The 24,044-nt window shown below is 36.5% G+C and overlaps 2 protein-coding genes across 2 annotated transcripts; one reads left to right on the top strand and one right to left on the bottom strand.

Annotated features, from left to right (window-relative positions):
* The first annotated feature begins 5,804 nt into the window (after positions 1–5,804).
* LOC131954154 (uncharacterized) lies at positions 5,805–9,837 on the top strand. Its single transcript, XM_059317687.1, has 2 exons — positions 5,805–5,837; positions 8,081–9,837. Exon 2 carries the CDS (start codon positions 8,095–8,097, stop codon positions 9,826–9,828), a length of 1,734 nt encoding a protein of 577 aa, XP_059173670.1. The 5' UTR covers positions 5,805–5,837; positions 8,081–8,094; the 3' UTR covers positions 9,829–9,837.
* Positions 9,838–19,911: 10,074 nt separating this feature from the next.
* On the bottom strand, positions 19,912–22,592 carry LOC131954148 (aerolysin-5-like). Its single transcript, XM_059317679.1, has 2 exons — positions 22,499–22,592; positions 19,912–21,690 (listed from the first exon to the last, which is right to left on the bottom strand). Exon 2 carries the CDS (start codon positions 21,674–21,676, stop codon positions 19,940–19,942), a length of 1,737 nt encoding a protein of 578 aa, XP_059173662.1. The 5' UTR covers positions 21,677–21,690; positions 22,499–22,592; the 3' UTR covers positions 19,912–19,939.
* Positions 22,593–24,044: the final 1,452 nt, after the last annotated feature.

Genomic DNA, 24,044 nt, shown 5'->3' with positions numbered 1-24,044 from the left:
GCTCAGGTAGGGTTTTGTTTTCTCCAAATAAACCTAGCAATGGTTTATGATCTGTAAAGATGGTGAACTTCCTACCAAACAGAAACTTATGAAATTTCTTAACACCAAAAATGATGCCTAAGCCTTCCCTATCTAACTGAGAATAATTTTTCTCAGCCTGGTTCAAAGATCTACTGGCAAAAGCAATGGGTCTGTCACCCTTCTCATCCATGTGGGACAAGACTGCTCCTACACCATCTGGTGAAGCATCACATGTTAATATAAGTCTTTTCCCTGGGTCATAGTGAGTTAGTAAGGTGTCAGCAGACAAAGCCTCTTTTGCTGTATTAAAAGCAGCTTCTTGTTGTTTACCCCAGTGCCAAGTTGCATTTTTCTGTAGCAGCTTGTACAGTGGTGATAGTTTACCAGACAGATTCCCTATGAACTTTGCATAGTAATTTATCAAGCCCAAAAAAGCTCTTAGTTGTTGGGTATTTTCAGGTTTGGGTGCTTCTTTAATGGCTTTTGTTTTCTCAGGTTGAGGTCTGATGCCTTGCTTGCTTAATATATAACCAAGAAAACTAATTTCTGTCAGCATGAATTGACATTTATCTTTGTTTATCTTTAAACCTTTTTCACCAACAATTTTTAATACTTTATCAAGTGTTTTAAGATGTTCAGTGTCATTCTTACCAGTTATGTACACATTGTCAAAGTAAACACAAACATTTGGAATGTCCTTAAAAATACTGTCCATGACAGCTTGGAAAATTCCAGGGCTAGATGATATGCCAAAACATAGTCTTTCATATTGGTAGAGTCCTTTATGTGTGTTTATTGTCGTATAGACTTTTGAATCTGGATGCAGTTCTAGTTGAGTGTAAGCATGACTAAAGTCTAATTCAGTGAATTTGTCTCCTCCTGCCAAATTCAAAGAAATTTCCTCAATGTTAGGTATAGGGTACCTATTTAGCTCTATTTGCTTATTCAGTGTAGTTTTATAATCTCCACAAATTCTTATAGAACCATCCTTCTTTAACACTGGCACAATGGGTGTCGCCCAATCGGAATAGTCTACCTTCTTTATAATGCCATTAGATTCCAATCTACTTAGCTCATTTTCAATTTTATTCCTCATTGCATAAGGTGGAACTCTAGCTTTGCAGTATCTTGGATTTGTATCTTTAATGCTTAACTTCACTGTTCTATCATTTAGTAAACCTGAGTTACCAAAAACACATTTATTTTCAGATATTACTTTATCTAGTGAAGTAAGACTAGATTCTTTTACATTCTTCAATGAACAAATACTCTCCCAATTTAACTTAAGATCACTTAACCAGTTCCTACCTAGTAATGGCGGTCCATTTCCTTCAACCACAAGAAGAGGAAGTTTAACACTTTGACCATTATAACTTACATGAACCATACACTCTCCTGTTACCGGAACATTGTCACCAGTGTATGTTGTTAGGCACTTGTGACATGGCTGTAGAGGCACTGATCCTCCTGTGACAGCGTCAAACTCTTTCTTTGTTATGACTGTTAGAGATGCTCCAGTGTCAAGTTGGAAGCTGATGCTCTTACCGTTGATATTAACTTGTACATTGATGGGAGCATGACTTATTGATTTCACAGAGAATAGGTTGAAATCCGGCTGCGAATCAGTTTGAGCATTTTCACTGGTAGAGTGGTTCGTTGGTTGGGTTAGGTAGTCTTGGTGAGAGTTAACATAGTGCTGCTTTTGGTTGCGGTACTGTCTTGACTGGCTAGATTTAGCAACAGACGAAGACTTTGCGAAGCAGGCCTTGGCAATGTGACCTTGCTTACCGCACTTATAACAAGTTGCTAACTTGAACTTGCACCGATGAGATGCATGGGGACCTTTGCATCGATGACATTTTTGATAATTATTACTAGATTTAGATCTAGGATTTGAACGAGCAGGCTGTTTAGCATAAGTTGGAATGCTCTGTTGGGGTTGATGTTTATCGACTAACCTGCTGTTTACTGCATGGATCCCTGAAGGCGTTAGAGATTTCGCCGCATCTGATGACTGCTGGTATGAAGTTGCAAGTTGTATTGCTTTTTCCAATTTTAGATCTGACTCGAGCAGCAACTTTCTTTGAATATCAGGGCTGTTTACACCTGTCACAAACTTTTCACATAGTCTGTCAGACAGCGTATCGCCGAATTCACAAAATCTACTTAAATGACGTAAAGCAGCAACATATTCTGATATTGACTCGTTTGGTTGACGAGTCCTACCGTCAAATCTAGCTCTACATAGAAACTTTGATGGGGTAGGCGCATGGTGGTCTGTTAGCAATTTGCTCAGCTCGTTAAAGCTCTTGGTAGTTAGACTAGCTGGTGCGCATAAGTCTTTTAGTAGCCTAAATTGTTGAGGCCCTATGACTGTTAACAAAACAGCTCTCTTTTTGGCTTCTATCGTCACGTCGTTTGCTTCTAGGTAAAAGCTTAACCTCTCTAGGTAATCTTGAATGATTTCATCATTCGCATCAAATTCTTTTATTTGGCCATGCAGCGCCATAATTCTAGAAATAATTAGCTAATAAGCTCTAGCAAACCTCTTTTTTGCGTAAGTAGGTGCTCTTTCTAGTAGATGTTTATCCTTCATCGCCAGTTATAATAGATTGACGACAGAAGCCTGTGGTTGTATATAACACATTTATTGGGTCTAACTACACCACGATGGTAACACACAGAGAGGACGGAAGGAAGTACACAAGGGACATCACTCAAGATAACAATATTATAAATATAACTAATACAGAAGAGTGAGTTCCCTTGACCTCACAATTATTTCAATCTATTACAATAAATGTGTTAGTTGTATACTTTCCATGCTAACTACACTGTTCTTCAAGGTTATTGAGAAACGTTATGTATAGTCGGTAATGGCATTTGCTTGCATACTAAATTTTTCTGGTACTTTTAATTTAGAAAGTGATGTTTTTAATTTCACTCAAATACCGTAATGATTGTTTTGCTAGTTTTCTTGATGCAGGAACCTACATGGCCTGAAATTAATTGTTATTCTTTTTCCCGTTCGTGTTCAAGACTCATGGGCAGATGAGTTCATCTGTTATAGTGACCTCGTCATATGAAGGGATAATGTAGTCAGCACTATGTGCAGCTGCCTTAAAATTTCCCTAACATGAGTTAGGTACCCATCAGCGCTGGAAGTATTCTGGGTCGTTCAATTGACTTGAACCCGGATTCGAACTCAATACTTTCGGGTTAGCAGTCTCTAACGCTAAGCCAAAAATGTCATGAAATCACTTCATTCCAACTGAAATCATGTTTGGATATTGTGGATGGGGATAAGGGTACGCCCTCTAGATGTGAAAGGTACCCGAGAAATAAAATACCCGGCGTGGATTAAAATTTGTTAATAATCAAAAATAAAATATCCATGCAATAATCTACATAGACGACATAAATAACAAGTTAACATCCACAGCATACTCAAATATATATATATATATATATATATATATATATATATATATATATATATATATATATATATATATATATATATATATATATATATATATATATATATATATATATATATATATATATATTACAACAGAAAGATCCGAATTAATTTTGCCAGCAAAATAGACACAAACAACAAAAACAATGAAATTTCGGATGAGGAAAATCTTCCAGAAAATATAATAACCAATGGACGCCAGCTAGAAAATTCTTAAAGGTATTTGAAAGGCCCATAAATTAATTTAAAAAATCACGCACGGCGAAGTTACAATTAATATGGTTATAAAATCCTGTCCGTCTGGTTTTTTCGGACTTTACTAAAAATTGGATGTATTTGATGTTTTTAATATTTTCGGTAACTAAATAAAAATTTAAAAAAAAGCAAAAAAATATTTGGTTTTCACGTGTAATGGCGACATAAACAATAGCATCCTGCTATTCGATAGGCCGCCATAAATTTTATTGTACACATTGTCAGCTAAAAAAAGAAAAACTAGGTCATGGGGTTTAAATTTGCATTGCTATTTAAAAACTTGATCTGCAAAGTTTTGTAAACAAACAAAACTATAAAGTGGGGCTGTCGGAAATCGATCACGAAGTTCCTGTACAGCCAATCAATGTTTGTCTTACGAAAGTGAAACATCGGGTTATAACTTTGGCTTGATGAAAATAAATAGAAATCTAGCCTTAAACTCAACAAATTATTTTCAAGTTCTCTGGATCTGCACCTTTTATAGCATTGATTCTAAAAATATTAAATTACTGAATTAATTTTAGGCTTAATTTCTTATTTGTTATTATTTTTACGGTCCTAAATCTAAACAAGCACATTTTAATTCCATGTCAACAACATTACGGAAGGATTCTCATCGACTCGCTGGTGTCCAATGATTATGTGAATGCGTGGAGAGTTAGATTCTACCATGAGGTGTTTAACATATATCAAGAGAATTTACTTGCGGCAGAAAGCGGTCTAGGGTGTAACCCCCAAACCCCTAGTCAATTACTACCCACCCGGATATTTACCCTCGACATTGACCCCCCCCCCCTTTCCCTCTACCCCCCCCCCCCCGTCAATTACCCACCTGGGGAATTACTCCGCTTCCCCCAGGCCAAGAATCCTGACTCCAGCTCCAACTCTAGACCTTAATCGTAACCTTAAGAAAAATCATAAACCTAAGCGATCTCATCAGCTTAAAACGAAACCTATACCCAACCCAACCCTAGACATTAGTTTAAATAATTTCCCTGACCCAAAATATTAAACCTAAACCTAACCCTATACCTAAAAGCCATCCAAGCCCAAACCCAAACCCAAACCCAAACCCAAAACCAAACATAAACCCAAACCCAAATCCAAACCCAAACCCAAACCCACAAACCCAAGCCCAAGCCCAAGCCCTAGCCCTAGCCCTAGCCCTAGCCCTAGCCCTAGCCCTAGCCCTAGCCCTAGCCCTAGCCCTAGCCCTAGCCCTAGCCCTAGCCCTAGCCCTAGCCCTAGCCCTAGCCCTAGCCCTAGCCCTAGCCCTAGCCCTAGCCCTAGCCCTAGCCCTAGCCCTAGCCCTAGCCCTAGCCCTAGCCCTAGCCCTAGCCCTAGCCCTAGCCCTAGCCCTAGCCTTAGCCCTAGCCCTAGCCCTAGCCCTAACCCTAACCCTAACCCTAACCTTAACCCTAGCTTCTACATTTTCAATAAAATTTTTAACAATAACTTAAATTTGCCTACAAATCAACTTAGTTTTACAGCTTTGATTTAATGTATAAGAATACAACTTACCAAACAGAAGCCTACGAGCGTTAGAAAATTAAGCCAATTCATAGACTTAATTGGGTTGGAGGGAAACCCTTCCTTACACTTAATTATTTTGAAGGAAACTCTTTCGATACTCTTACTTAGGTTGGAGAATAACTTTTTTCCAAAACTAAACATTAAGAAAGCAGAAGGAGAGTCAATACACTACCACACTACCTCATCTATCAGTTTGCCACCTGGAACTGCCACGTTGACTTAATAATTTACATATGAAACATCAGATGAAACCAAAAACTACGCCTGCTTCAAACACTATGCTAATTCGGTTGTGGCAAACAAAACTATAAACGTGTTTACCAAGTAAATTAGGAAACTAATTAAAACGTTAGTTGAAGACTTCAGTGACTATTAAAAAGTAATTTTAAAGTAATTTCAATTTAAAATCAAACGAAGCGGTAATGAGTTGATGCATATCTTAATTCGAACGACAAGCGTGTTTTACTATAAATGATGTGAACTTACCTTAACAGTTAAGCTGTCGACAGTGGTACAACTACTAATAGACAGAACTTTCGTCTATCAGGTAACTTCACACATTTTAGTTTTTGTTTCGTATTTTATATCTTAAAATATGGAGCTGTCATGTGATAAAGCACAACACTTGCACATACTTAAGTTTCAATTTGGGTTTATGTGATAGTGTTTTCTAAACGTCTGTGATTCAATTAATCTCTGATAATAATAATAATTCGAGAAAGATAATGGTTATTTAGCATGTAGCTTCTACTTCTTCTTAGTCCCGTTCGTGCCCAAGACACATGGGGCAGATGAAGTAGAGTCCATCAGAATCATTGAACTTGGCAAATGAAGGGATAATATGGTCAGCACTATGCCCAGCCGCATTTTTCCCCAGCGTAAGGTAGGTACACATCAAAGCTGGGTGGACTCAGGGTCATTCCACTGATTTGAAAATGCATTCGAACTCAAGGCTCTCGGGTTAGCAGCCTAGCTCTCTGTCGCTAGGCCACGTTGTCCCGTTGGTCAAATAAATACATATAAGCCGTTCAATGACAAATTATTCCGGAATAAAATATCTCATGGACAAAAATATCATGACAAAAGATATCAGGACAAATGATCCAAAGACAAATGATTTCATTGACAAAAGATATCGATACAAAATATATCAGGACAAATGATACCATGGACAGAGTATCTCAAACAAAATATGTAAGACAAAATATCTCACAAGATGTGTGTAGGTCCATGAAATGTGGTCTTTCAGTTGAGTAAAAACAAAGTGGGGGATGTCTGTTCGTTACTCAATCTCTTTTTAGAACTGGTGCATTTTAGGGACATATTTAAAGGCGTACATGGAAAACGTATTCCTGAACCAACAGCAATTCATAAACGAATTTAAATCTCAATTGCTAAATTTCAACAATTTAAAAATGACAATGTTTTATTTACAACCGAGAAGATATTTTGCTTAAAAACGCGCAGATAAGTTTAAATGTATGATGTGTACAGTATATATGACGTTTTGTTTTGATAACTGTGAGGGGGATATTTTCGATGGCTTTTCTGTTGCTCTACCAGTTGTGAGGGGGGGGGGATAAACAGCAACCACCCAAGATGTGTGAGTGGGGGTGATGAAGAAAATACCAGCCTGGTTATAGTTTGGAATTAACACACACAAGTCCGATCCAAAAGATAAATGTTCTTTATTAAACAATCAAATTACTTCCTTTCCTAACTAGCCTATTCTATGCTATCTACCACTACTACTAACTATGCACTCCCTTGACCAATCCTAACACTATCTAACTGTTCCCTAGCTCTACACATTACGACCGTCTTTAACCGCTACCTAACACCTGCTGCCATATTCGCTAGCTACCTTTCAACTGCTGGGCTTAACTGAGACCCCCGCCTCGGTGGTCAGCTGACCGTCCCACGTGACCGGTCAGCTCCTGTACGTCCATTGGTCTCCACCCAACTATCTATAGTCTGTTTCTCTATCTACTTGACCTAAACTAACGTCATCACAATAACCTACAAGCATATTTCAAGTAAATGTACAACGCGAACTTTCTCCGCACACCGAGTTGGAACAGCTCACAACCGACTCATTTAGCTAGATGGCCCTTAAATTTTAAAATTACTATTTTCATGCTAGATTAAATAATATAAAAACATGGCCCGCAAACAAAAGCTGCATACGTTGTATCATTTTTTGATGATAGCTAATATAACTCTGAAGAGGCTTGATGAAGAGGTCCCACTGGCAGTTGTCATATTCAATGTTGCTTTTTCGCTGGGAGCCTTTGTCGCACGGAAACCAGATTAACAAGGTCCCTTTGGTCGGGAGTCTAAACATCTAGAACCTATTTGTCCGGTGGCTATGAAGAGAGACCATTTGCCTGGAGCCTAAATGACGGTTTTCATTTGCTGCTGGCCTTGTTGATGAGGTTGATTTGAAGGGATTCTTATGTTGTTACCGTAGTTTTCGAAGCGGTTTTTATGCCGCAAGATATATATATATATATATATATATATATATATATATATATATATATATATATATATATATATATATATATATATATATATATATATATATATATATACATATATATACATATACATATATATATATATATATATATATATATATATATATATATATATATATATATATATATATATAAATATATATATATAGTTCTGAAGATATTTATTTAATTCTGTATTTCTGGTTGTTTAATTTTTATTTTTTTTATTTTAGCCATACTATGTATAATTAAAGATACACTGTGTTAACAGATTTAGTTCTGAAGATGTTATTGGCTAGCGCAATCCTGCTTCTAGCTGTGATAACCTGCAGAGCCAATGCTGGCTGCAGCAGGGCTGACTGGTGGTCAAGCCTGGACAGGCAGGGGCTGTCAAAATGTAATGACGGGAACGATTTCATCTCTGGCTTCTACAGAAACGACAGAAGTAGTTGGAACGACGACCCCTTGCAGTTGTTGGAAGAAGCGGAATGCTGTAGCAGAAACTGGCCTTGGTCGAACTCTAAAACACAAACCGTGTATGCTGATTGGTGGCTGGCGTTTGATAGATCGAATTCCTGGGCGTATTGTCCTGCTGGGTATTTCCTGAATGGTATTTACAGAAGTGATAACAACAAAGGACTCTTGTATAACATTGAAGAAGGGAGATGTGCTAAACCAGCCGACCACCCCCCATACCACGGGCACTGTTATGACCATGACATCGGTTTATGCTTTGATAACAAAGGCTTATGTAGATGTAACAACGACTACTACGTCGCTGGTATATATCGCGGTGACTGTGATAAACTCTATTGTCTAGAAACACTGAGATGCTGTAAGACAGTTTCAGCACCTGAAGAACTAGACGAGCTGTACAAGGTGAAGACCCGCACCATGGACACTACGATGTCGGACATGGCTTTACTGGCTCATTATATGGGCTTCGGCTGGTGCTCGGGTTGTAGAGCAGCGTATGTTGGAGAAGATTTTAGAAGAAGTGGAGACACTTGGAATGCTGATAAAAGTGGACGCTGTGAAGGATACATGAGTGACAAGCGTCTGAGCATGGCCTATGGTGACTGGAGCTTTGGGATAAAGGACATCAAATATGGAACACCTGTGATACAAGACTTAACTCCCGAAACGATTGACTCTGGTACTATATATAACAATGACCCGACTGATGCCACAAAAACTATCACGAGATCTGAGACCAGTGTCCGTAGCGTCACACATACCACAACAAGCTCTTGGAAATACAGCCACGAGCTGAATGTCCAAGTGAGCTACACACCGCCTTCTGAGACAGGGGGTGTCGGAGGGTCTATCGGCTACAAGTTCAACTACGAGACCACCACCACAACATCAGATGAGACAAAGAAAGAGCAGTCAAAAACCTTTTCCGTTAGCACATCTAAAACTCTCAAACCGAATTCCGCTTCTAAGTGGAGTCTCGTCCTTTCTAAGACAAGAACCTCTGTGACCTACACAGCAACTGTTATTGCAAAGTTTTCCTGTGAGCTTCAAGGTTTTCTACGTTGGGGTGGCGGCGCAAGCAGTATCGATACCAACTACCATTACCAGTATCGTGGTAGCGGAGATCGTCCCACGTTTAACTACAAATTTGGCGATACCAGCACTCCCTTCTACACAGCCCTGAAACGACAAAGCGATACCAACTCGCAGCCTTGGCTGTGGAACGACTTGAAAAACGCCTATCCGTACGCTCAAAATTTAATCAACGATTTGTGTAATGAAAACAGATACGTCTTTACACTGTATGGCAGGTTTGATGACGTCATTGGCAAGCACGCCGAGTTCCACTGGGACTCTGTGCCGTTACGCAAGCGATCAGCCGACCGGGGCGAGGACGTACCTGATGTCATACACCAGAACTCCACTCACGTCGCCAAGGCTCTGCCTAACGATGTTCCGCTGGTGAAGCTTGAGCCTCCTAAGATCAACATCGAGGTGAAGAACCAGACCAAGATAGAGAAGCCAGCGCCTTCTGGCTCTTAGTAAGCCACGTCGTACAGCTGATTAAAAAATAATTAAAAAATAATTTGAAAAATTTGTATACGTTATGTTTTTGTTTTTTGCTAAATTTTATGTTCAAAAGTCACACAATGTGAACTTCAGATTTTTTGTATCGCAAAAAAATAAACCAAGTGTGGAATAGAGTGGAGTGTAAAGGCAATAACATGACTTGAGCAGAGTGGAATGATGATGCACTGAGAAGACGGTGTGTAAGAGTGAAGTGGGTAAACAGTGGGCTGGAATCGATTGTTGATAACTCAATCGAAACGAATATAAACAACTGACAACAAATCACTGATACTTTAAGCCAACCTCTATTATTTTGAAATTCGTCAAAAAATGTGTAATAAGGAATAGGTCTTTAATTTACAACCACAGTATGGCACTAACGATTTCCATGAAAATCTCGTGAAAGAGAGGGATTGCGTTTTGTGTTTTATTTTTTTTATTCAGTTCAGTAATCTTTAACATACGTCTCCAAAATGTCAATGCGATCAATGTGTATTGTGTGTGTCTGTGATTTATATTAATAACTCAAATCGTATTAAACCATGATATATTTTGAACTGTAGAAAATAAGAAAAAAGTTATTATTACAAATATTTGCATTTATTATACTACAGAGTACAAATTACGTGCTTTTTTGTTATGAAATAAACGATATTTAAACGATCCATTTAAGATACATTTACAAAAATGAATTACATTCATGTAACTTCTATTGCTTACAAATATAATAACAATATGATATAAAATAATATTTAAATTCAAAGTGGTTTTTGAATAGACACTGCAGTACTATCATTTAATATTATAGCCAGATGCTTAAAATCAGTAAATATATTTAAATGATAGTTTAATTGAGTTAGAAAATACCGTTACCTTACAAACCTAACATTTTAAAGACAGCTTGAGCTAGAAACTCAATATCAATTCATCAACGCATATTAATAATATTACAATTAATTTGAGTTATTGCTACATGTTTAAAAAAAATTAATGAAAAAATAGATGTTAACAAATGTTTTCGCTACTTACCAAATAAAGCATTATTATTTTGCAACAATGTCAAGTTACAGTTTAAAAAATAATACAACTTACAAAAAGCAACAACTACTAAAGAAATGATATTATGTTTCATTAATGTTTCAAACAAATAGATTTAAAATTATCATACAATTTACTTAATAACAAAACCGAAACTGTTTGCGAAATGTGGCGTTACCCATAACATATATGATAAAATTGCTGGAAGCATTGAACTGTGTTATGATTTGAAGAAAGTAAGATAATATCGAGTGGATTCTATCCCTCAAATGGGAAAGTTTGGCCCATAGTGTAGTAAATGTCCAGAGTATTTACCGGTACAATGACCAGCACCATCAAACTACAACAGATCAGCATCGTTACTTTTATAGATCTTAAGTCTTTCACTCTTTTGCTCATGGTAGGTTTACTTAATTTCGTAAATTTCTTACTTGATAGAATTAATTTTAAAATTATCAAAACTGAGCACGATGTAATTGCTATAAAGGGAAAAATTGTTGTCACAAATAGTAGAAAGTAATTACGATAGTTGTAAATAGAGTCTAGATTGTTTATCTATCTATATACTACTAAAAGTCAAGTTTGTTTACATGTTTGAATATTTATTTTTTTGTTTTTTTGTTTGTTTGTTTGTTTGTTTGGCTGATTGACTATTGCTCATGGTTGCACTCATCGTGGAAAGCTGTAAAATAGTATGTAGGTAGAGAAAAAAATTTGTTTTAAGACAGACTGTTAATCACACATTTATTTAAAGACGTTAATTAATTTATTGATTTATTCATACGTAGAGTAACCCTATTTGTTTTAAAAAGCTTAGAACGACCACTACACTCGGCGGGACCGTGACGTCACAGTTTTTTGTTTACTCTTTAGTACAATAAAATGGCGGCGTCTAGCGAAGAAAATTGTGTTCCCATTCAAAAGTTTAACACGTTCTAAATCTAATTTTCTGTCGGTCATAACTTTAACAATACGTCCGTTTGCTGTATTTATTACGTTCCAACACTTATATCAATTTTAAACTGTCTTTTTTCATTTAGTTTTACAATAAATGTCTCTAGATCTAAAGATCAGCTGTCGAAGGAAAGTTATGAATCTAGCCTAGATCTAGCCTAGATCTAGGTCACTAGACTCAATGTAAATTCTAGATCTAGACTTAATGTAAATTCTACATCTAGAATCTATTTCAGGCCTTAATTATTTTATATAAATCTTTGTTTGGCTAATTTAAGATAAAATTTAATTTGAAAGTTACTACTACTAGACTTAGATCTAGATCTATGCGCGTAAATCAAGTTGCATAAGGAGACTCAAAGTATAGTATAAAAATTCATTTGTGACGTCACGAGTAAATAGCTAAGTTGGTAGCGTAGTCGGCTCTCATGCAGGTGGCACAGGTTCTAGACCAATATGTCAATGATATTTTTTTTTCAATTTTTTTTTTAGATGTGAATGATAAAGTTGCCTATCTGAACTTCGCAGGATACGGGGCAGGTGAAGTAGAGTTCATCTGTTTCTTTGTCCTAAGCATATGAAAGGATAGTGTTTTCAGAGACATGCTCGGCTGGAATCGTTTTTTAAACGATAAAAACATGTTGTCTGAGACTTGGCGGACACTGGGCAGGTGAAGTAGAGTTGAGTAGGTCACATGTGACGTCAGTATATGAAGGGATAGTCCGAAATCGGTGTTTTCGGTGTTTTTAAAAGATAAAAAACATATTTTTTGAATGTGGGGTCTGTTTTTTGTGACGATAAGTGACACTGCAGTAGCGTAGCGGGGAGGGGGGGGGGGCGGGAGGGGGAGGGGGAGGGGAGGCGGGGGGGGGAAGGGGGGGCAGGGGGGGGGACATATGTTGGGGCGCCAAAATGGTTTGGAAAAATAAATTGAAAGGTTGAGGGGGGTTCAAATCGAAAGTTTGAGTGGAGGGGTGCACATCAAAAGTTTGAGGGGGGGGGGGGGTTGCAAATCGAAATCTTGCGGGGGGGGGGGGGGGTTCAAATCGAAAAGTTTGTCCCCGGGCGCCGGGAAGGGTCGCTATGCCTCTGAGTGACAGACGTGATGTTATCCAACGGATGACGGGTATTCTAGTATAGTATTATGTATATAAAGCAACGACAACTGTTCGGTTTTTGGCATCGAGGGTTGTTTCCCCATATTCCATAAAAGCCATTATGGGCAAAATAAACAGAGCAAAAAACACAAACAAAACCAAGCAACGCATACGAAAAGGTGAGAGAATTCTGGAGACGTGAAACGGAAACCACACTGCCAACATCCGTTCTACGGCGATGATGGTGACAAGTTCTATCGATATCATCATGCAGGTTTGGTTCCAGTAGTAGACATACAAGTAAAAGTACGCAAAATACGTGTACGCGTCGTAAATGTCAAATCTTGAAATAATTGAAAAAACCTGAAACAAGGACTGGGTGATTGAGTAGAATAAATCAGACACCGCAAGACCTGTCAAAGCAATGTCTGTTGGGTTGTTGAAACCGTTTTTCGTCATGATGACAATTGTTAGAGAATTTCCTAGAATGCAGATAAACACATGAGGTGGATTAGGAAACAATTGAGTGCGACAGCAAAGATGAAGTGTACTTCGTCGGAAACGTCAGGAAGTTCAGCGCCGAATAGTCTGGCTTCAATATATGATATATTTTCGTTTGATCCCGACATCGTAACGAAGAAATTACAGAGGAAATGGCGACTGATTAAACTGCCAGCAGATATAACGCTCTTTGGTTGTCAATTGTTAATTTAAATTAAAAATAGTTACACTTCGTATCAACAGTCTAATTTGTAGTCTTTTTTGTCTATAAGCTAATGGTTTCGAAATATTTCTAAATACATTAATTTTTCCAAGTATTTGTAACAAAACATTTGTTTTAGTTAAAATAATTTGGACATGAACATTGTTCATAAACGACTAATTATAATTGTTACTTATTTAATGAATGTAATCATATAAAATACAAGTTATAAGTGAAATTGAAGATTTAAAAAAAATATTCTGATAGCGGTCAATACTAAGCAATTTGATTTTTAAAAAATGATGGTTACTAGTCAAAATAATGTTACTGTCCAATTCAACATTCATTTAAACTGTCATACCTTCAATATTCAGTACTTAAGCTAAATTTAAAAAAAAAAATCAATGCAGCTTGAAATACATAATTACAGTTATTTGCTTTAGTAATCCAGTAATTAACTATTAGCCCTGGTATTTATGTGTTGCCACAATCCGATCGATATTGATTGGTTTTAATTGTCTCTGCTCAGGTTATCAATTATAGCATTTATGTACTAAGTGCAAACATTGATGTTGTCATTTATGTTTATTTTCGTCCTTCGGCTGAATCACAAACATGGCCACAATCAAGTGAATAAAAGATATCGGTTAACTTTGTAGGGACAGCTTGATAACAGGATGTAAGTCTACAAAGACAAGATTCAGCCGGTACAGTACCAGTCATCTTAACAAAAATGCCAATCTTTCGCTTTATTTGACGAACAGAGTCGACAGCAACAAGTCAACGATTAGTAAATCTGGAGTACTTTAATCGCATAAGTCGGGTATATTTTTGTAGCACTGTTTGTGACAATACTACTTTGTGTTGAGGTTTAAAGGCACTCTGTCTCAAGCTACATCTAGACAGAAATAAAGTACACTAAGATCTTCTTCTCTTCTTCTTCGTTCTTAATTTTTAGTGTTGGAAGAGATCTAGCCTTATCTGCCAGAGGGTTTTAACTTGAGACTTTTTCGAATTTATCAGCCATGAGTTTTTGCCGACTCGACCACGCCTCCATCACAATTAAGGATAGGCCTACGTGTCAACTGGTTATGCTCTATTAAGGCCATTGACTCCGATTTCAACCTGCTTTTCTTTTTGGATTTTCGTCCACAGTCTTTGCCCAACCGAGAACAAACTACAAGGCAGCAGTTGTTTGATTTTGGAGTTGTCTCTTCTAGAAGAATGGCTGTCCCCAGCTAACGAGCCTCATCTGCCCGAGCGTTCGAACTCGTTTAGCAACCATGAGCTTTTACCGACTCGACCACGCCGACCCCTGTACACTGAGATAATTGCCATGGACGGATATTCTGAAGCTAAAGACAGGCAGATAGCTTTTTGACGCCCTGCTGAAATCGAAAATATCAGAGAGAAGCGAGCATGTGGCTTAATGTGGCTGACATTCAAAAACATGCTTATTCCATGAAAATGGCCCTGATCTTAAAAACCTAATAATTGAAATAGTTTTAGAAATGATAGACCAAAGATGGTCCTAGCTGAGTCGTGCATTAAATTAAGACTATATAATAACACTGGACCCCTCAAGGTAAAAGAAAAAAAAAGGATGGTCAAAGTCAGGGAGAGGTAGAGACTCAGAGCACAAACACATCTGACAAAAGCCCGCATCTCTTGGTAAACTGTGAAGAATGTTGTCAACATTAAATTGGTTTATTATCTGTATGTTCGTAAATCCAGATAAATAATTCGGTTATTTTCCATTCGGAAACTGTTTTGAATGTGTTTAAATCAGCAAAATATTATGAACAAGAGTCTTAAGTAACTGCTTTCCATGTAAAACAATTCTCCATTACCTCTATACCTTAGGTGTTGATGCCGTTTTGTTATGTCCCTTTGACAATCGATTTTAACAAGTTTAAGGATATACGATACACATGTTTTCGATTAAAAAAAAAATGTTGCTTATTAAAATGTCTATCTTCATAATTCGGCACTAAGACCTTTTATCTACCTAACCCGAACATTTCGGACTTCTGCGACCTACGGTTATTCTTTTATTGCAATGTGACACATGGTACCTCATATATGTGTGTGTAAACACGATAACTTGAATACCGTTACAGCTAAGTTAATAAAATTTCATATACAAGTATGATATAAGTATTATATCACATTTGTAGTTCTGTAACCGGCAGTGGAAGTTATTCTACTTTCAATTTTCCAAAATCCTATAAGTTGAGTAATGTTTAAGATAGATGAACGAAATTTCACATATAAGTCAAAGATCTGCCTTCCTTAAAATTTTTAGTGATTTCCGTTTACCAGAAATGGTAATTTATGCTGTTTCCAATTTCTCAAAAAACGCATGAGAATTTGTAAAGTAGCCTACTATAATATTGCGTACCTCTATACACATATTGTTTGAAGTTCACTTGGTGCGCAATTCTTTTTTCTACGTGGTTCTATACTAGTTTAAAAAGTTTAAATAATTTAAAATGGATTAAAAATCAAGTCTATTCTCCGAGTTGCCATCCCCCGTAATGTTATATAAAAATATTCGCGAAAGTTTGGGAAAGATCACTCCCGGTTTAGTATGTTAGTATCCTGAGTTGAATTTCTTTACAAATTACCTCCCCTGGCATAATTATTAAACATTTTACGTACTTTTTTTTCCCTACTTTTAATAAAATGTATCCAATTTTTCTAATAATCTAAGCGAAAATACTATTGGACATTAATCCGTTCAATCTGTTTTAGCAATGTGCGTGTATATATTATTTTTTTTACGTTATGCGAATGAGTAAACACTTTTCGAAGCATAAAATAAATTTATGTATATATATATATATATATATATATAAACAAACTCTACTTTTTTACTTATAATAAAACAATGCGATGCCATTTAGAAGCAATGCATAATATGATGTTTACTTGTATGGTTCCAAAATCTATAAGTACGAGATAAATGACCATTAGGAACGATACAACGGGCCCTATGCTGATAGTGTTGTCTCTTTTCTCTAAACTAAAACCAAAACCGAAATCACCACCTTAACTTCAAATTGAATCACAGACAAAAAAATTACATTGAAAACGTATTTTGAGGCCAGACACCACACACGTTTCGACAGTTTAAAATTGTCCGTACCGGTCAATACACTGGTCATATATTACACGATGGGCCAAACATAGTTCAATGCTTTCAGTAATTGTATCATGTATGATACAGGAAACGCCCTATTTCTCGAAAACATTTCGCAAACTAGTTGGATTTTTAGTAAAATGTATGATGCTTTTAAATATACTTCTTAGAAAAATATATGAAACCTATCATTTCTTTAGCATTTGCTTTTTTGTATATTGTATAATTTTTTAAAAACTATAACTGGACATTAGTCCAAAAAAATAATGGTTTTTATGGTATTTGCGAAAACATATGTAAATATCTGTTATTTAATCTTTTTTTTGGAAACATTATTGTTATTTCATATTGTAATGTTATTAATATGCATTCATGAATTGATATTGAGTTTTTAGCTATAGCCATCTTTAGAATTGTAGGATTGTAACTTGACGGTATTTCTCTTACGCAATTAAACTATAATTAAAACAATATTTATTGATTTTAAGCATATAGCTAAAAAATTATATGATAGAAGTGCAGTGTACATTAAAAATCAAATTGAATTCAAACATTATTTAGTATCATATTGTTATTTTATTTGAAAGCTATAGACCAGGGTTCTCCAAACTTTTCAGACCGAGGGCCGCATTGACTATCAAATATCAGTCCGGGGGCCATAGTTTCTTCAATGCATATCTTCGGTGTTATGGAGCCCCTCCCCCCCCCCCCCGAAAAAGTTCACCGGCCTCGCCCCCCCCCCCCCAACTAAATATAATTTATATATAAATATATACTGAGGTTAGTCCAGTCCAAGTTATAATCAGCAAATGTTTTCTTTAACTCATTGAATATATCCTCTCCGTTAACAGTGCCATACATATTATGTAGGGAAGCCAGCTCTTGTGTTATGTTCATGTCTTCGTCCACACCCCTAATGAACACAAGCAGTTGAAAGATGGAACAGCTGTCCAGCGACTCATCCATTGCAATTACAAATAGTGAAACGTGCTTGCATTTTTCGCTATTTGAGTCACGATGTTTTCACCAATGTCTGCAACACGGTGGCTCAAATTGTTTTGAATTTTCTGGGCAAAGTTCCTCAGCCACCTCTAACGGACATTTTTTCCGTGGACAAAAAGATCTCCGCGGGCCTGATGAGAGGATCTTGCGGGCCGGCCGTAGTTTGGAAACCCCTCCTAGACGTTTCATGAATGCAATTCTATTTTGTAAATGTATCTTTAATGGAGCTTTCAAATATCGTTTATTTCATAATTGAAAAAGAACTTAATTCGTGCTCTCTAGTATTGTATATGTCAATATTTGTAATAATAACTTTTTTTGGGGTGTAGGACGAAAGGCTGACATCCAATAGGCCGACAAGGCAAAAGGCCGTCAGGGACAAAAAGCCAACATGGACAAAAGGCCGACAGGACATAAGGCAGAAAGGACATAAGGCCGACAGCCCATAAGGCCGATAAACCAAATGGCCGACAACATAAAAATACTTATATCGCAAAATATATGTTACTACATAGCTCATATCTAGACAACCATTGAAAAAGGGCATACAATAAGGTGAAACGTTCAAGAGAAGAGACAACGCTAGTTGCTATCCTTATAAGGTGAACCATCGGGTCAAGCGACTGAAGATTACGGGAGTGTATAAAAAACAAAGGATCAACACCTATTTTTTGCGAAATGCGGTCACTGCTGTATTTTATAGCTCCTGTTATGTGTACGATGTGGGACAACCATCAAAGAACCAGGTCAAAGCATCAGCATCATCTCCCACATGCAACAAGGCGGAACACCAAGAGACAATGCTAGTTGCGATCCTTGTAAGGTGACAATGGAGTCCATGCGACTAGGGATGATGGGAGTGTACAAAGAATAAACAGTTAGGTGGCGTTACCACCATATTTTGCAAAAAGAATGAAATAAAATATGACAATTATCTAAATGGGATTCCAAGGACCAAAAACGCAGTTGAGGGTTGGCACAGGAGGTGGCAGGTAATCGTCTTAAAAGATCAAAATGGAGTCTATTGTTTGCTAAAAAAAAAAAAAAACCTGAATAAGGAAGTAGAGATGAAGGCATTATTGCTTGGTGAGCCATGAATAAAACGAAAAAAAAAACAATATTTACAGGAAAAGGACGTGGGATAAAATGTCATAACATAAAGGGAAAACAGAACTAGACTTGAAATTCTACCTGGCATAGCATACTATTTATCACACTAGGCCCTAGTTGTTTCTATTTTGTATTATAACTTTATCAAACTGTAGTTTGTTGTTTTATAAAACTTGACGGCCTTTTGTCTTGTCGGCCTTTTGGATGTCGGCCTTTTAGCAGTCGGCCTTTTGTCGTGTCGACATTTTGTCTTGTCGGCCTTTTGGATGTCGGCCTTTGAGCAGTTGGCCTTTTTTCGTGTCGGCCTTTTGTCTTGTCGGACTTTTGTCTTGTTGGCCTTTTGTCCATGTCGGACTTTTGTCCGTGTCGGCCTTTTGTCCATGTCGGCCTTTTGTCCGGATCCCCCTTTTTCCGCGTTTCGTTTACCTTTTTCTTTTTTTTTACAGTTCGGAATATATCATGTTTAAATACAGTTTTATTTCTTAAAATAAATCAAAGACACAATAAACATTGATTACATTGCAAAATTTGGAGATTTATGTTAAAGATTACTAAACCAAATAGAAAAACACAAAACGCAATCCATCTCTTTTACGAGATTTTCATGGAAATCGATACTTTTATACAGGGGTTGTAAAACAAAGACTAATTTCTTATTTCACATTTATGGCGAATTTTAAAAAGAAAAGATGCTGGCTTAAAGTATCATTATTTGTTGTCAGTTGTTCATCATCATTTTATTTGAATTAGCAACCTCAAATTCCAGCCCGCTGTTTTTTCTACTTCACTCTTACACTGTATAGTCAATGCATTATCATTCTACTCAGCTTAAGTCTTGCTAAACTAACTCCATTTATGGCCTTTACACTCCACTCTATTTTACAATTTGTTTGTTGTTGTTTTTTTTTTTGGGAAAGAAAAAATCTGAATTTTACTTCGTGTGATTTATGGACATAATACATAGCAAAAAAAACAAAAACATAACTTTCAAATTTTCAAATTATCTTTATTCATTATTCAACGGATTGTGCGATGTGGCTAAAACCCAGATGGAGCTTGCTTCTCTATCTTGGCTTGGTTCTTAACCTCTATGTTGACTTTAGGAGGCTCAAGCTTCACCAGTGGAACATCGTTAGGCAGAGCCTTGGCGACGTGAGTGGAGTTCTGGTGTATGACATCAGGCACGTCCTCGCCACGGTTGGCTGATCGCTTGCGTAACGGTATACCGTCCCAGCGGAACTGGACGTGTTTGCCAATGACGTCATCAAACCTGCCAGTTATTGTGAAGACGTACCTGTTTTCATTACACAAATCGTTAATTAAACTTTGAGCAAGCGGGTAGGCGTTCTTGATGTCGTTCCACAACCAAGGCTGTGAGTTGGTTTCGCTTTGTCGTTTCAGGGCTGTGTAGAAGGGAATGCTGGAGTCACCAAATCTGTAGTTAAACGTGGGACGATCTCCGCTACCACGATACTGGTAATGGTAGTTGGTATCGATACTGCTTGCTCCTCCACCCCAACGCAGAAAACCTTGAAGTTCACAGGAAAACTTTGCTATAACGGTGGCTGTGTAGGTCACAGAGGTTCTTGTTTTAGACAAGACGAGGCTCCATTTAGAAGCTGAATTCGCTTTTAGAGTTTTAGATGTATTAACCGTAAAGGTGATCGACTGTACATTCCTTGTTTCATCTGATGTTGTGGTGCTTTTCTCGAAGTTGAACTTGTAGCCGACAGACCCTTCGGCACCCCCTGTGGCTGAGGGTGGTTTGTAGCTCACCTGGATATTCAGTTCGTTGCTGTGTTTCCAAGAACTTGTTGTGGTGTGGGTGACGCTACGGACGCTGGTCTCAGATCTCGTGATAGTCTTTGTGGCATTATGCGGGTCATTGTTATATATGGTACCAGAGTCTATCGTTTCGGGAGTCAAGTCTTGTATCACAGGTGTTCCGTACTTGATGTCCTTTATCCCAAAGCTCCAGTCACCGTAGGCCATGCTCAGACGCTTGTCACTCATGTACCCATTACAGCGTCCACTTTTATCAGCGTTCCAAGTGTCGCCGTTTCTTCTAAAATCTTCTCCAACATACGCTGCTCTACAACCCGAGCACCAGCCGTAACCCAAATAATGAGCCAGATAAGACATGTCCGACATCGTGGTGTCCATGATGCGAGTCTTCACCATGTACAGCTCGTCTAGTTCTTCCGGTCCTGAAACTGTCTTACAACATCTCAGCGTATCTAGACAATAGAGTTTATCACAACCACCGCGATATATACCAGCGACGTAGTAGTCGTTGTAACATCTACATAAGCCTTTGTTATCAAAGCATGCGGTGATATCATGGTTATAGCAGTCTCCATGGTAATAGGGGTGGTCGGCTGGCTTGGAGCATCTCCCTTCTTCAATGTTATGTAAGAGACCTGGGGTGTTTTCACTTCTGTAAATACCGTTCAGGAAAAAACCAGCTGGACAATTAGCCCAAGTATTGTCTCTGTCTAACGTCAGCCACCAATCAGCATACACGGTTTGTGTTTTAGAGTAGTTTGACCAAGGCGAGTTCCTAGTGCAACATTCCGCTTCTTCCAACAACCACAAGGGGTCGTCGTTCCAATCATATTTGTCGCTTCTATAAAAACCCGAGATGAAATCATTATCATCCTTACACTTTGATAGTCCCTGCCTGTCCAAGCTTGTCCACCAGTTTGATCTGCTACAGCCAGCGTCAGCTCTGTAAACCACGAGAGCCAACAACGCGACCTTCACGGCCAAAATCATCTTTACTGTAAAACCTGTTAGAAAAAGACAACCGTTGAATTTAAATAAGAAACAAAAAGCTAAATGTGAATTTTGAAAAAAAGAATTCTAAAGCTACTAATGCGTAAATAGTTACTACAAAGTTTATTTGCAATTAAGACAAACAGTCCATGAGTTACAGAGATCATTTCAGAATAGACCTTTCCCCTAAGAACGATCAGATTTTACATAATCTTAAAAGTTTTTTTAATCATGTCTAATGTTTATAATTCCTGAAATGTAATTTTATTCAAAACGAGTTACGTATATTAATAGAATGGTTAAAACAAAATATTTAATCACAAAAGTTAAAACAAAACTAAAATTTTTAAAATGGAAAACAACAGCAGTAATGAGTCGTTAGTTTCGGTTAGAATACAAGGACCGTATTTGTTGAACGCATTTTGTCTCTCTTTGAATAAGTGTGTACATTTATATAAAATATATTTGATTAGTTATAGGCAGTAGACATACAAAATCTTTGACTTTTGCTTTAAATTACTTATTAGTGATCGATATATTTCTTTCTAAATGCTCTTAAGTATATATATGAATATATATATATATATATATATATATATATATATATATATATATATATATATATATATATATATATATATATATATATATATATATATATATATATATATATATATATATATATATATATATATATATATATATATATATATATATATATATATATATATATATATATATATATATATATATATATATATATAAAGAGAAATAGCTGTGCTAGGTATTAATCTTTTAATCAGCCTGCATTTTCAAACTCACGGTAATTCAGGAGACGAAGTACACTTCAGTTGTATAATCGGCTGTCCAGACGAGTACCAAAATATTGTCGACTGAATAAGAAATCGTTTGGTTTTATGTTAAAACCTCTTGTGTGCGACCATTTATATAGCCAGGCTTCCTGATTAGCGTCAGAGGAATGACGTAGATAGGGGTAGCGGGGGGCGGGTAGGATGTAGCTAGGTTAGTGGGGGAAAGGGAGCGACAAGTGAACATAAGCCGTATATACTTGTACGTCATCAGGTTTACTATTACAGGATCTACAAAGATATTTTTTTCGTGAACCCAAGCCTTGCTTATTTTGCTGGTAACCGAATACGTAGAAGACAAAATATCACTTCGTTGTTTTACAATCCGGTTTCTTTACCAGGAAGGTTTAGCATTACAGTTATCATACGTGTTTAAATATGGTATTCTATAATTACATCTATTCGCATCGTTAACTGTCAGCTCGTCATGCTATTGTTTAAGCTATATCCCATATCTTGTTTACACTGGGGAGATCACACTTGGGAGTGTGTGTCTGTAATGTAGAGATAGGGTCTAAAGACGAACTGTCCGTTATTTATGCATAACAATACATGGCATGATTGTCGACTGTGTAGGCCTATGCTATCGAAGCATACATATATTGATATATATATCGATTTTTCTATTCTCTGTTTTGGTAGTGATCGATTTCTCTATTCTCTGTTTTGGTGTCACTACATCCAGTTTCCGTTGAGTGAAAGCTTGGTTAGGCTACATAGATGAAATCATACAATTCTAAATATTCTGTAACAAACCTTTTAACACTTAGTCATCCTTAACACATTTATTAAAGCCTCCTATGTTACTCTAACTTGAAAATGCCTGAAATAAATGTAAAAATACATGTAAAAATAAATGTAAAAAAAAAGTTAAAATAAATGTTAAAATAAATGTTAAAATAAATGTTAAAATAAATGTTAAAATAAATGTTAAAATAAATGTTAAAATAAATGTTAAAATAAATGTTAAAATAAATGTAAAAATACATGTTAAAATAAATGTTAAAATAAATGTTAAAATAAATGTTAAAATAAATGTTAAAATAAATGTTAAAATAAATGTTAAAATAAATGTTAATTTTTTTTTTTAAAACATGTAAAAATAAATGTAAAAATAAATGTCAAAGTAAATGTAAAATAAATGTAAAAATAAATATTAAAATAAATGTTAAAATAAATGTTAAAAATAATGTTAAAATAAATATAAATGTTAAAATAAATGTTAAAATCATATATATATATATATATATATATATATATATATATATATATATATATATATATATATATATATATATATATATATATATATATATATATAGGGTCTACGACGAATTCCCGAAGGACACTTGCCCGAATGCCGTTTGCCCGAAGGCTGATTTCCCGAATGGACACATGCCCGAATGCGACAAACGCCCGAATGGACACTTGCCCGAATGCGGCAAATGCCCGAATGCCACTTTCTCGAAGGCCGTTTGCCCGAAAAATGTTAACATTTA

Source organism: Physella acuta, unplaced genomic scaffold (genome assembly GCF_028476545.2).
Source record: "Physella acuta isolate Inbredline_101_S28 unplaced genomic scaffold, ASM2847654v3 ptg000976l, whole genome shotgun sequence".
Taxonomy (NCBI): Eukaryota; Metazoa; Mollusca; class Gastropoda; family Physidae; genus Physella; species Physella acuta.
Note: the sequence above shows the minus strand (reverse complement) of the source record. Positions and strands in the feature narration are given on the sequence as shown.

What these genes read in the sequence shown, in the direction of transcription:
- LOC131954148 (XM_059317679.1), bottom strand. Translation starts at nt 21,676, where the DNA reads ATGATTTTGGCCGTGAAGGTCGCGTTGTTGGCTCTCGTGGTTTACAGA.
- LOC131954154 (XM_059317687.1), top strand. Translation starts at nt 8,095, where the DNA reads ATGTTATTGGCTAGCGCAATCCTGCTTCTAGCTGTGATAACCTGCAGA.